This window comes from Miniopterus schreibersii (genome assembly GCF_964146895.1).
Source record: "Miniopterus schreibersii genome assembly, chromosome: 20".
Classification (NCBI taxonomy): domain Eukaryota; kingdom Metazoa; phylum Chordata; class Mammalia; order Chiroptera; family Miniopteridae; genus Miniopterus; species Miniopterus schreibersii.
Window position 1 is genome coordinate 4316830 of NC_138122.1, and position 12927 is coordinate 4329756.

Here is a 12927-nt window from a genome sequence, read left to right on the forward strand (position 1 = left end):
TATCACTTAACATATTTTAAATAGAAAAAACCAACCATTTTGAAAAATCAAAGAACTTTCCACTCCAAAACACCTAAAAATGTTGGATTAAATTAAACAAAAATCCTTTTCAATATATAGTTGAATTTGTAAGAGAAGCAGAGAATCTTCAAAGACCAAAAACTAAAGAAAAAAGGCAACAACCCTATACCAAAAGCAGGTTTTGCATAAGTGGAAGCTATGGGTTTCTTGGTAGAAGTTTTAGACCTAATAGCTTGAATTTTAAGATTTAACACTGGCACTGGATAGTGAGATCATGGCCCATGTGGGGCAGGGAACCAGAACTGAGGTGCCTACACAAAGTCTGTAACCCTTGAAGAGCTATGTCCTCAACAAAAAGGTGGATTAGTGAAAAACTCATTCATCAGCCTTGAGAAACAACAGGGCAAACCTAGCTGTCTTGATCTAGGCTCTGAACTGGAAAAAAAAAATTCCTGTGAATTTCCATGGGAAAATATTTAGGGTTCAAATTTACTATACCCACATAATCATGTAAATTTAACACCAAGAAATTAAGATAAAAATGATCCTGGAATAGAGATACCTCTGTAATTACTGGTGGAAACAAATAAAAAAAGTTATCTGGAGGGATACACTCTCACACAAGTCTGCCTAGCAGTCTACAGGAATGATGGATAAACATAAATTCACAATCCAAAATCCTAGGACATATGGGGAAATATTCTACCAAGTATGAGAGTCAGCAGACAAACACGCACACACACAAAGCAGGAGCAGATTTCTAAGAACTCCAGATAATAGATAACATTCATAAAGTGAGCATGTTTAAAATTATTAAAGACAGGAAAGAAAAAATCAAAACTCTGAGAAACATATTTGGAAAAAAGAGCAGGAAGGTTTTAATCAGAACCAAATAGAAATTCTAGACATGAAAATTACCCTCATTAAAATTTACAACTCAACAGCTACATTCACGAGCATGTTGAGCACAGCTGAAGAGAGTTATTGCATTGGAAAACTCATCAGAGGAAATTCCTCAGGAGCAAAGAGAGATAAGAGCTGGAAAATAAGGAACAGTTAAAAAGACACAGAGTCCAGAATAAGATAATCTAATGTACATGTATTTGGTGTTTCCAGAGGGAAAATATAGCAAATGTGAAAGATAATATTCGAAGGGAAAACTGGTGGTAATTTTTCAGAATTTATAAAAGAGATGAATCCTCAGATTTAGAAATCACAGAATAACAATAAGCAGGACCAAAAATTTCATACATAGATAAATCACAGTGAAATTTCAGAACACTGAAGGCAAAGGAGAGGCCTTAAAACCAACAAGAGAAAAATAGGCAAGTTATGAACAAAATAAATAATAATTATATTGACAAAAGATTTTGAAAAGAAACACAAACTAGGAGATGGAAAAATAATGTTTTAAAGAGTTTAATTCTTTACCAGGTTAAACTGTAAGATAAAGGATAAGGTAATTTCAGGTAAGTTTACCAATACACACACTTGCTGAAAGAACTTCTACAGAATCTACTTCAGGAAAAAGGAATAAAATGGAAGAAAGACTATGAGGCAAAAACATTAATAAGCAATTAGTTAAATCTAAAACATCATTGAACAAGGGGAACCAACATGGCAGTGGAGTAGGTGGAAGCTACACTCACCTCCTCCCAGGACCAAACTGGAATTACAACTAAATATAGAGCAGTCAACCTGAGTAACCAGCTGAAGACCAGCTGAACAGAAGTCTTATAACCAAGGCTTTACAGAAGAAGCCACATGGAAACTGGTAGGAAGGGTGGAGATGGGAAAAGGGATGGCCCGTACCCACGGGTGGCGGCTGGGATTCTGGAGGGATGTCTCAGCTGCAAAGCTTCCCCCTGAGGAGTGTGGGGTCTCAATCCCATGCTGGGATCCTCAGCCCAGAGCACCAGAGCTGGGAAGAGGCACCCACATAACATCCAACTGTGAAAAGCAGTGGGGTTTCTGTCTGCCAGGGAGAGACAGAGCCTGCTGGAGGTACAGGCACCCTCTTACAGGGCCAGCAAACAACATCTTGTCTGCAGTCACTCGCCCTTGGCTCCAGTGGAGGGAGGGTGGAGCAGACTAGAGTCACAAGAGGAAAGACTATGGTATGTGGCTCTGGGGAAAAAGATGAAGGGACATCACTAGGAGCCCTATGCAGAGTCCCTCTCCCATACCACAGACACCATCTTCCTAGGCTGGAGCACTCTCCTCCACATGGCATCAGCCATGGGGAATAGCCCCATCCTCTGGACTCCTTGTTGCTGCACCCTTAAGAGCTGGTGCCCTGCTGAGGAGTCAGCTGCCTGGGCTGGGGTGTGTAGAGGTCTGGGGAGACTTAGGGGGTGTTAATGATGGAGTGGTGTGGCTTTGGGGCAGGGGTCATTCCTTCCACTTTCCCATGAACCTGACTGGTGTCCCCCCTGTCAGGAGATCCAATAGACCCAATCTTCAGGCTCCTGGAAGCAGCACCCCTCTCATTCCCCACCTCCATTCCTAGTGGCTCTGCCCTGATGAGGTCTGGACAGAATCTGGTACAGACTGCGTTGTATGGTTCTGGGGTGGGGGACACTACCCCCGTGGTCTCCAAAGCCTTACTGGCACTTGCCCCTCAAGGGAGATCCACTAGCACAATCCTCCTGACTCCCGGTAGCCACGTCCTATAGAATCTGGGACAGACTGAGTTGTGTGGTCTAGGAGAGGGGCCATTTCTCCCTCCCATGCCCAACTAGAGCAGAGCCCTCTCTTCTTGGTCTGCTTGGGATTGATAAGTTCTGCTGGCCTAACCCTGATGACTCCCTGAGACCCTGCTCCACCACAAAGTTGTGAAAGCAATCAGCAGGTGTGGATAGAACTGAGTACACCCTGGGACAATTGCTGAGTGGCCTTAGGCTCAGCACTAGCACCAAGTTTGAACCTGTACAGATCTGGTGAAGACTTCTTGTCCCTACCTGGTGACTCACTGAGAACCTACCTCATGCAACTCGAGTAACACCAGAGGCTCTTTCAGTAAGCCCAACAGGCAGCTGGCAGGCAGAGGGAGGCAGAAGCAGATCTCAGGGTTTGTTAGGCCTTTTGCTGACCTGCCCACAGGCTTGGTGCTGGTGGAAAAAGGCATTGAGGCACAGCTTGGTCCTTCACACACCCAGGCTCAGCAGAGACAGCCACAAATTGTGGATCACTTTGTGCCTCCAAACAGGTTGCCCAGAGAGCAATGTCTGACATTGGCTTGCATCAGAGTCTCTCCCAAGAGGTCACAGAGCCAACACACACAGTGGCCAGCTTCAGACAACATCAGAGCAGAATCCAACTAGCAACACAAGCGGCATATCCACAGGGAGATCTGGGCAGGCTAAAGACCCTGCGGAGGGGAATACTGCTTTCTGTGGTCAACACCTGCACAGCAGCTTATACACTATGGTCAGGGTTGATCCTTAAAGTCAGCCAGGCTGAGGGTCAACCCCACACACAAATGGGCCAATCACAATCAAGACTCAACTACAACAGGAGGGCCCACATAACCCACACAAGGAATATTCATGAAGTCCCCAGCATAGGTGACTGAGGAGACTGTGCCACTGGGTCCCAGAGGACACCTACTACATAAGGCCATCCTACCAAGATGGAAGTCATAGTAGATCTGTTTAATACATAGAAACAAACAAAAAGAGACAGCCAAAATGAGGAGACAAAGAAACATGCCCCAAATAAAAGAACAGATGAAATCTCCAGAAAAAGAGCTGAAAGAAATGAAGGAAAGCAATTTATTAGATATAGAGTTCAAAACAATGATTTTAAGGATTCTCAAGAAACTTAGAACTATAACATCATGAAAGTTGACATAGAAACCATAAAAAGAGCCCGTCAGAAATGAAGAATACACTAGAAAAAATAAACAGTAGGCTGGATAAAGCAGAGGATCTAATCAGTGATTTGGAAAAAAAGGTAGCAGAAAACACCCAATCAGAGCAGCAAAAAGAAAAAAGAATTTTTAAAAATGAGGATAGATTAAGGGACCTTTGGGACAACATAAAGCACAACAACATCCTCCTCATACGGGTACAGGAAGGAGAAGAGAGAGAACAAGGGATCAAGAATCTATTTGTAGAAATAATGACTGAAAAGTTCCCAAACTTGTTGAAGGAAAAAGACACACAAGTCCAGGGAGCTCCAAGGGTCTTGAACAAGATGATCTCAAAGAGACAAACACCAGGACATAATAAAAATGGCAAAGGTTAAAGACAAAGAGAGAATCTTAAAAGCAGCAAGAGAAAGACAGTTACTTACAAGGAGCACCCGTAAGACTGTCAGCTGATCTCAACAGAATCATTTCAGGCCAGAAGGGATAGGCATGAAACATTCAAAGTGATGAAAAGCAAGGACCTACATCCAAGACTACTCTACCCAGCAAGGTTATCATTTAAAATTGAAGACAAAATGAGCTTCCTAGACAAAAAAAAAGCTAAAGGAGTTTGTTACCACCAAACCAACATTACAAGAAATGTTAAAGGGCCTCCTTTATTGATAATGATAATGACAATGCAGAGGAAAAGAAAAAGAAACAGACAAACATAGTTGAAAGAATAAAATGGCAATAAATACATACGTATCAACATTCATTTTAAATGTAAATGGATTAAATGCTCCAATCAAAAGACATAAGGAAGCTGAATGGATAAGAAAACAAGACCCATATATTTCCTATCTACAAGAGACCAACTTCAGAATGAAAGATACACACAGACTAGGAGTAAAGGGATGGAAAAAGATATTTCATGCAAATTGAAAGGAAAAAAATTAGCTGGGGTAGCAATACAAAATAGACTAAAACAAAGGCTATATATATATAGTAAGAGACAAAGAAAGTTATCATATAATGATAAAGAAAGCAATTCAATAAGAGGATATAACCCTTGTAAACATTTATGCACCCAACATAGAAGCACCTAAATACATAACGCAAATCTTGATGGACATAAAGGGAGAGATTGATAGTAATACAGTCATAATAAGGGATGTGAACATGACATTGATATCAATGGATAGATCTTTCAGCAGAAAATTAGCAAGGAAATGGTGGCCTAATATACACACTAGATGAGGTGGATTTAATTGATATCTTCAGAGCATTTTACCACAGAGCAGCAGAATATACATTCTTTCCAAGTGCCTGTGGAGCATTTTCTAGGACAGACCACGTTAGTACACAAGACAGGTCTCAATAAACTTAAGAGAATTGACATCATATCAAGCATCTTCTCTTACCCTAATAGTATGAAACTAGAAGTTAATTATAAGAAAATTGAAAAACATTAAAAAACATAGAGGCTAAATAACATAGTATTAAACAATGGATGGGATAAGAATGAGATCCAGGAAGATATCAAAAGATACCTTGAAACAAATAAAAACGAAAACACAACCTAAAATCTATGGGACAGAGTGAAAGCAGTCCTAAGAGGGAAATTCACAGCACTACAGTCTTATCTCAAGAGATAAGAAAAATCTCAAATAAACAATCTAACTTTACACTTAAAGGAATCTGAAAAATAAAAACAAATAAAGCCCAAAGTAAGTAGAACAAAGGAAATAATAAATATCTGAACAGAAATAAATGAAATAAAGCCTAAAAAAATACAAAAGATCAATGAAACCTAGAGCTGGTTCTTTGAAAAGATAAACAAGGTTGATAAACATTTAACCATACCCATCAAGAAAAAAAGAGACCCTTGGTTAGTGCAGCACAGTTGGTTGGAGTGTTGTCCCGTGCACCAAAGGGCCACAGGTTCAGTAACCGACTGGGGCACATACCTAGGTTTTGAGTTCAGTCCCTCATTGGGGGTAGTATGGGAAGCAACTCATTGATGTTTCTCTCTCACATCAATCTCTCTCTCTCTATCCCCCTTTCCCTTCCTCTCTCTAAATCAGTGAGAAACACATCCTTGGGCAAGGATTTTAAAAAGTAAAAAGAGAGAGGACCCAGATAAGTAAAATCAGAAATAAAAGAGGAGAAGTAACAACTGACACCAAAGAAATACAAAGGATTGTAAGAAAATATTATGAACAACTCTTTTCCAATAAATTGGGCAATCTGGACAAAATGGATAAATTCCCAGCAATACAATCTTTCAAAACTGAAGCAGGAAGAATCAGAGACTCTGAACAGACAGGTTACAGCTAGTGAAATTGAAGCAGCAATAAAAAAACTTCCAGTCAACAAAAGCCCTGGACCAGGAAGTTTCACAGGTAAGTTTTACTGAACATTCAAAGAACTAACACCTATCCTTCTCAAACTATTCTAAAAAATTCAAGAGGAGAAAAGACTCAAGCTCATTTTATGAAGCCAACATTATACTAATTCTAAAATCAGATAAAGAAACTACAAAGAAAGGAAAGTATAGGCCAATATCCCTGATGAACACAGATGCTAAAATGCTCAACAAAATATTAGCAAACTGGATCCAGCAATACATGGTCATACACCACGACCAAGTGGGACTTACTTTGGGGAAGCAAGGTTGGTACAATATCCGCAAATCAAAAAGTGTGATAAAGAAAATGAAGGACAACAACCACATGATCATATCAATAGATGCAGAAAAGCATTTGATAAAACCCAGCATCCATTTGTGATAAAAACTCTGCAAAGTGGGAACAGAGGGAATATAGTTCAATGTAATAAAGGCCACATATGACAAACCCACAGCCAACGTCATACTCAATGGGTAAAAACTACAAGAGTTTCCCTTATAATTGGGAACAAGACAGGGATGTCCGCTTTCACCACTCCTCTTCAGCATAGTACTGGAAGTCCTAGCTATAGTAATCAGACTAGAAGAACTGAAAGGCATCCAAATTGGAAAGAAGGAAATAAAAAATTGTCATTATTCGCAGATGACATGATGTTGTACATAGAAAACCTTAGAAACTCCACTGAAAAGCTATTAGGCCTAATAAATGGATTCAGCAAAGTAGCAAATAAAAAAATAATATTTGCAAATCAGTGGCATTTCTATACACCAATAATAAACTATCACAAAAAGAAACTAAGAAAACAATTTCATTTACAGTTGCATAAAAAAATGTTGATGTAAAAGACCTTTACTCAGAAAATCATAAGACTCCATAGAAAGAAACTGAAGCAGATACAAATAAGTGGAGGCCTATACCACGTTCATGGATAGGAAGAATTAACATCATTAAAATGTCTGTACCACCCAAAGTTATCTACAGATTCAACAAAATTTCTATCAAGATACCAATGGCCTATTTCACAGAACTAGAACAAATATTCCAACAATTTATATGCAATCACAAAAGACCCTGAATGGCCACAACGATCTTGAGAAAGAAGAACAAAGTTGGAGGAATCATGCTACCTGGTATGATATTGGCATAAAAACAGTCACATAAATCAGTGGAACAGAATAGAGAACCCAGACATAATCCCACACCTTTATGGTCAATTAATATTTTACATGGAGGCAAAAAATATACAATGGGGTAAAGACAGTCTATTAAATAAATGGTGTTGGAAAAATTGGACTGATACATACAAAAATAATGAACTAGACCACCAACTTACACCATACACAAGAATAAACTCAAAATGGATAGAAGACCAAAAATGCTAGACTCAAAACCATAAAAATCCTAGAAGAAAACATAGGCCGTAAAATCTCGGGCATTTCTTGTAGCAATATTTTTTCTGATATATCACCTCAGGCAAGAGAAACAAAAGAAAAAATAAACAAGTGGGACTACATCAAACTATACAGTTTTTGTACAGCAAAGGGGACCATCAACAAAATGAAAAGACAACCCACTGGATGGGAGAATATTCACCAATGATACATCTGATAAAGGCTTAATATCCAAAATTTATTTTATTTTTTTAAATATATCTTTATTGATTTCAGAGAGAGGAAAGGAGAGGGAGAGAAAGAGATAGAAACATCAATGATGAAAGAGTCATTGATCAAGCCCACAACCCGGGCATGTGCCCTGACTGGGAATCGAACCCCGATCGCCTGGATCCTAGGTCGGCTCTCAACTGCTGAGCCACGCCCGGCTGGGCAATATCCAAAATTTAGAAAGAACTTATAAAACTCAACACCAAAAAACCCCAAACAACCCAATTAAGAAATGGGCAAAGGTCCTGAATAGACACTTCTCCAAAGAAGACATTCAGAAGGCCAATGGACATATGAAAAGATGCTCAACATCACTAATCATCAGAAAGATGCAAATTAAAACCACAATGAGACATCACTCCACACCTGTAAGAATGGCTATCATCAATAAATTCACAAACAGGTGTTGGTGAGGACCTGGAGAAAAGGGAACCCTTGTATGCTGTTGGTGGGAATGCAGACTGGTGCAGCCACTGTGGAAAGCAGTGTGGAGTTACCTCAAAAAATTAAAATTGGAACTGCTTTATGACCCAAAGATTCTACTTCTGGGAATATATCCAAAGAAACTGGAAACACTGATTTGAAAGAATACATGCACTCCTATGTTTCTTGCATCATTATTTGCAATAGCCAAGATTTGGAAGCAGCCCAAGTGCCCATCAGTAGATGAGTGGATAAAAAAAGCTGTGGTACGTTTATACCATGGAATACTATGCAGCTGTAAAAAAGCAGAAAATCTTACTCTTTGCAACAGCATGGATGGACTTGGAGAGTATTGTACTAAGTGAAATAAGCCAGTCAGAGAAATATAAATACCATATGATTTCACTTATATGTGGAGTCTAATGAACAAAATAAACTAACAAACAAAACAGAAACACACTCATAGATACAGATAACAGACTGACAGCTGTCAGAGGGGAGATGGTTCGAGGGGCTGGGTGAAAAAGGTGAAAGGAATAAGCAAAAAACCCCCACAAAAGTCACAGACACAGAAAACTATGCCGATTACAAGGTGGGAAAGGGCTGTGGGAGAGGTAGGAGCATAAAGGGGGGATAAATGACTTGAGGTGGTGAACACAAAATATAATATAAAGATGATGTATATATAACTGTACACCTGAAACCTATATAATTTTATTAACCAATGTCACTCCAATAAGTTCTATAAAAATAAAGAATAAAACATCATTGACACTATACAACAATAATAAAAGTAATGACTAATTCTGGAGATATCAAGTTTTCGATAAGATACTGAACAAAAATAATACGTGTGGCAGAAATAGTGATTGGGTAATAATGACCCAGTGATTCTGAATATGTTCTGGAAGAGAATGGAAATGTTAATTTTACACCAGACTGGTTAAGTATGTAAGTTACAAAATGAAAGGATAGAAAGAGAATATGTATTTCCAAATTAGTACAGGGGAAAAGTCACGAAAAATATTCTATCAGTTCAATAGAGGATATAAAAAAATGATGCAAAGAAAAAGGTGATTATAAAGGACTAGTCAAGATGGTAGAAATAAATCCAAATATAACTATCACAATAAATGTAAATAGCTTAAAGTGGAAATCTGCCTACAAACAACAGAACAAAGTGAAACAAAAAATACGTATGACTTAAATAGTTTTACAAAAAAATTCTATGAAACCTTCAAGTAATAGAAATATCCGAGAGAATGTAAAATAGGGGAATATTCCCCAACTCATTTTATAAGGCTGGTATAATCTTGATAACCCATCTAGATGGGGCCAGTGGCAAATAGGAAAATTTTAAGCCAATCTCACCTCGTGCAGGTGTGTTAAATACTAAACAGTGCTAACAAATCAAATCAAGCAATTTATTAAAAATAGAGTATGACAAGTTAGGTTAATCCTAGGAATAAAAGGATAGTACGACATTAGAAAATGTTAATATGTTTAACCACATTAAAGGATTAGAGGAGAAAATTTTTCAATTGATGCAGAGAAAGATTTGATAAAATTAAATATCCATTTACGATAAAAGTTCTTTGCAAAAGGAATAGGAGAAAATTTCCTACATATCTCCCCTCCCTATCTACCAAAATGAGAGATTATTTTTAATGGTAAAAATGTTAGAAGCAATCCCTCTAAAGTCAGGGGGAAAGGACACGGCACTATCTCTTCTAGGAAGCTGACCCTGAGTCTCACTGAGTACGTTCCATCCCTGCAACTGTAGCACTTAAATGTCTTCTGATCGAGTCACATGTGTAAGATTGTCTCTCTGCTTTGAAAATAAGCTCCTTGAAGGTCCCGTGCACCATGCTACTTTTGTATCTTCTATAGCATTTTAGCACTAAATTCAGTATATATCAGGTGTGTAATAAACACATTTGATTGAATGGTATCATGACATGTCCCCTGAAGTGATTTTTTAAAATAACTTTCCTTTTTTCCCGATTGTTGAAGTAATACAGCTACATTGTAGGAAACTTCAACAATTCAGAAAGTATAAAGAAGAAATTGAAAATAACCCCAATTTCTATTGCCAGAGATAGCCACTATTACTATTGACATTTTGGTGCATTTTTCTTCTTCGAGTCTGTGACATTTTAATCTAGTAGAGCACAAACTCCTTAGGAGTGATTTTGTACCTTACTATTTGCTGTTTATAGAAGCATTTCCTCATAACCATAACAATGGTTACACGATACGAAATATCATAACTTATCTAGACATTTCCTTATCATTGGATCTCTGTTGTCATTTCTGTAAATAATATATATATATTTTTAAAAATATCTTTATTGATTTCAGAGAGAGGAAAGGAGAGAGAGAGAGAGAGATAGAAACATCAATGATGAGAGAGTCATTGATCAAGCCCGCAACCCGGGCACGTGTCCTGACCGGGAATCGAACCCCGATCGCCTGGATCCTAGGTCAACGCTCAACTGCTGAGCCACGCCCGGCCGGGCTAAATAATATTTTTGTGCATACATCTTTTTCTGTATTTTAGATTATTTTCTTAGCATAGGCCATTACAGTGTTGGAGATCATGTGTTTCCTCCAAACATTATTGTAACCCTCAAAATACAGCGACCTTTATTGACCGGGTCTTTCCTCCTGCGCTCCTCCCCTCCCTCCAACCTCTGGTTTAACTAGAGTGGAAAAAGTAGAGGAGACAGGGAAAAAGAAAATAAATACATAAAAAGTGGACTATTTTAGGCAAAAATTGGAGCCAAGGACGTTGCTAGGTAAGTTTTTCCCTTCATCTGACTATCCCATGACCCCTGCCCCCTGCAACTTTCCATGACCCCCGACCCCCACAACTTCCCATGACCCCCAACCCCACAACTTCTCGTTCTTCCTCTCTTGTCTTTCTCTAGAAAACCACTTGAGAAAAAAGCATTCTTACCATAATATTTCCAAATTCTTATATTTTGTTTCTGTATAAGTTTGTTTGGGTTGCTTCTTATTTTCAGTCGCTCTGTTAACATTTACGTTGGAAACAGACTGGGAGCCTTTGTGACTCAGGGGCACTTGTCTCTTAGTAAGTCCATTAGGGTAGTTCAAGTCCATATTGGAAAGAGTGTTCGTGTGTAGCTGCTGGTATGAAAATATTCTCTCTTCTTGGTCTTTGCGTCTTTTTTCTTTATTAAAATTCATCTCTGAGTGGTGTCCAGCGTTTCTATATAACACCTTGTCAAAAGCGCGCTGTGGTGGGGCAAACCTGTTGGAGGCTCCTTTGGGATCCTGGCTCCTAAGTGCACTTGAGTGTTGTAAATCACTGCTAGGGTCATTCATAACCACAACTGCCTCATGCTTTATTGAATTATCAATACTCCTATTCTGATTTTGTTGCTGTCCGGGAGTGTTTTTCTGATTTCCTAGACCGAAGACCAGCTCTTCAGTCATGAAGGACTTCAGGCCACGGTTGTGTTTCTGCTGTTTTCGAATCTTGTGCTTGGCTGGTCTCCTGGAAGGTTGCTGCTGACCACTGGATGTTTCAGAAGATTGACGTCTTAGTATAGTACTTGATTTTGCACTTTCATATTGAGACCAGTGTTCCTGGTAATTCCAAAAAGATATTTTTGGTTAATGTAAAGTTAAAAGATTGGGACTCTTCACAAATTTTAAATCAGTATTTTTCAAACTGGGAGTTGAGACTTGTAGGAGGGTGACAGTGGAATTGAAAGGAGATGAAGACTACTAGGAGAAGATTCTTTCCTATGTCAGGCACAGAGAGGGGAGTTAGCTGAGCGCCTCCTCCTGGCAATTATACATTTTCTAGGAAGAAGTAGAGAGTTGAGAATGGGCTTTATATCAAGGACAAGTCTTTGAGTTAAAATGCTATAAAATGAAGTGTTACCAAGTTAGGGCGGGGAGAAAGCTTTACCTCTAAAGATCTGCATGCAAAGAAAGGGAAAATGTACATCAAAATATTCAAGTTTACTTTGACTATTTTAAAAATACTAACCAGAAAGAACATCAATGATTTGCTTTGCCAACTAAGCACGAGTTTAATATGAAGTACAATTCATCTATCAGATCTTTTTACTCATATAGTTCAGAAGCTAGAAATGACCTCTTCACTGGATGAAACAAATTAGATTTTATAAAAGAGTCCGCACTCTGATAGGACGCCTGTGAAACCACAAGGGCTGTTTTGCTTCTGTTCCTTAATACAGCCTGTACTTAGGCAATCAAACACCTGGGGGAATACTTCAATTTCACAACAGTCTTCATGCTTTTCAAAGTCTCGTAACAACAAAATGTACTCCTGATATAATAGGTACACTATGTGACTATATGGTGCTATGCCATTTGGAAACATTTCCCAAGGAATGAAGCACTCATTACTTCGTAAAAAGCTAGCTGAGTTAAGAGGCCTTTGGAAGGACTGATTAAATGCTTACTGTGAACAGTAAGATGACCATGTGCATCAGCACGTTACATAACTGCGCACATTTCTCCTTTTGAACGCATGCACATGAAACCTCTGTGGTCTGTACCCATA

General features: G+C 38.7%; 1 protein-coding gene across 1 annotated transcript in view; it reads right to left on the bottom strand.

The window, feature by feature from the left end:
* JHY (junctional cadherin complex regulator) overlaps positions 1 to 12927 on the bottom strand; it is a 102211-nt gene that overhangs the window by 17421 nt on the left and 71863 nt on the right. The window contains exon 10 of the mRNA XM_081122757.1: positions 11326 to 11978. Coding sequence (XP_080978883.1) covers positions 11326 to 11978 — 653 coding nt within the window. The remainder of the gene's footprint in view (positions 1 to 11325; positions 11979 to 12927) is intronic.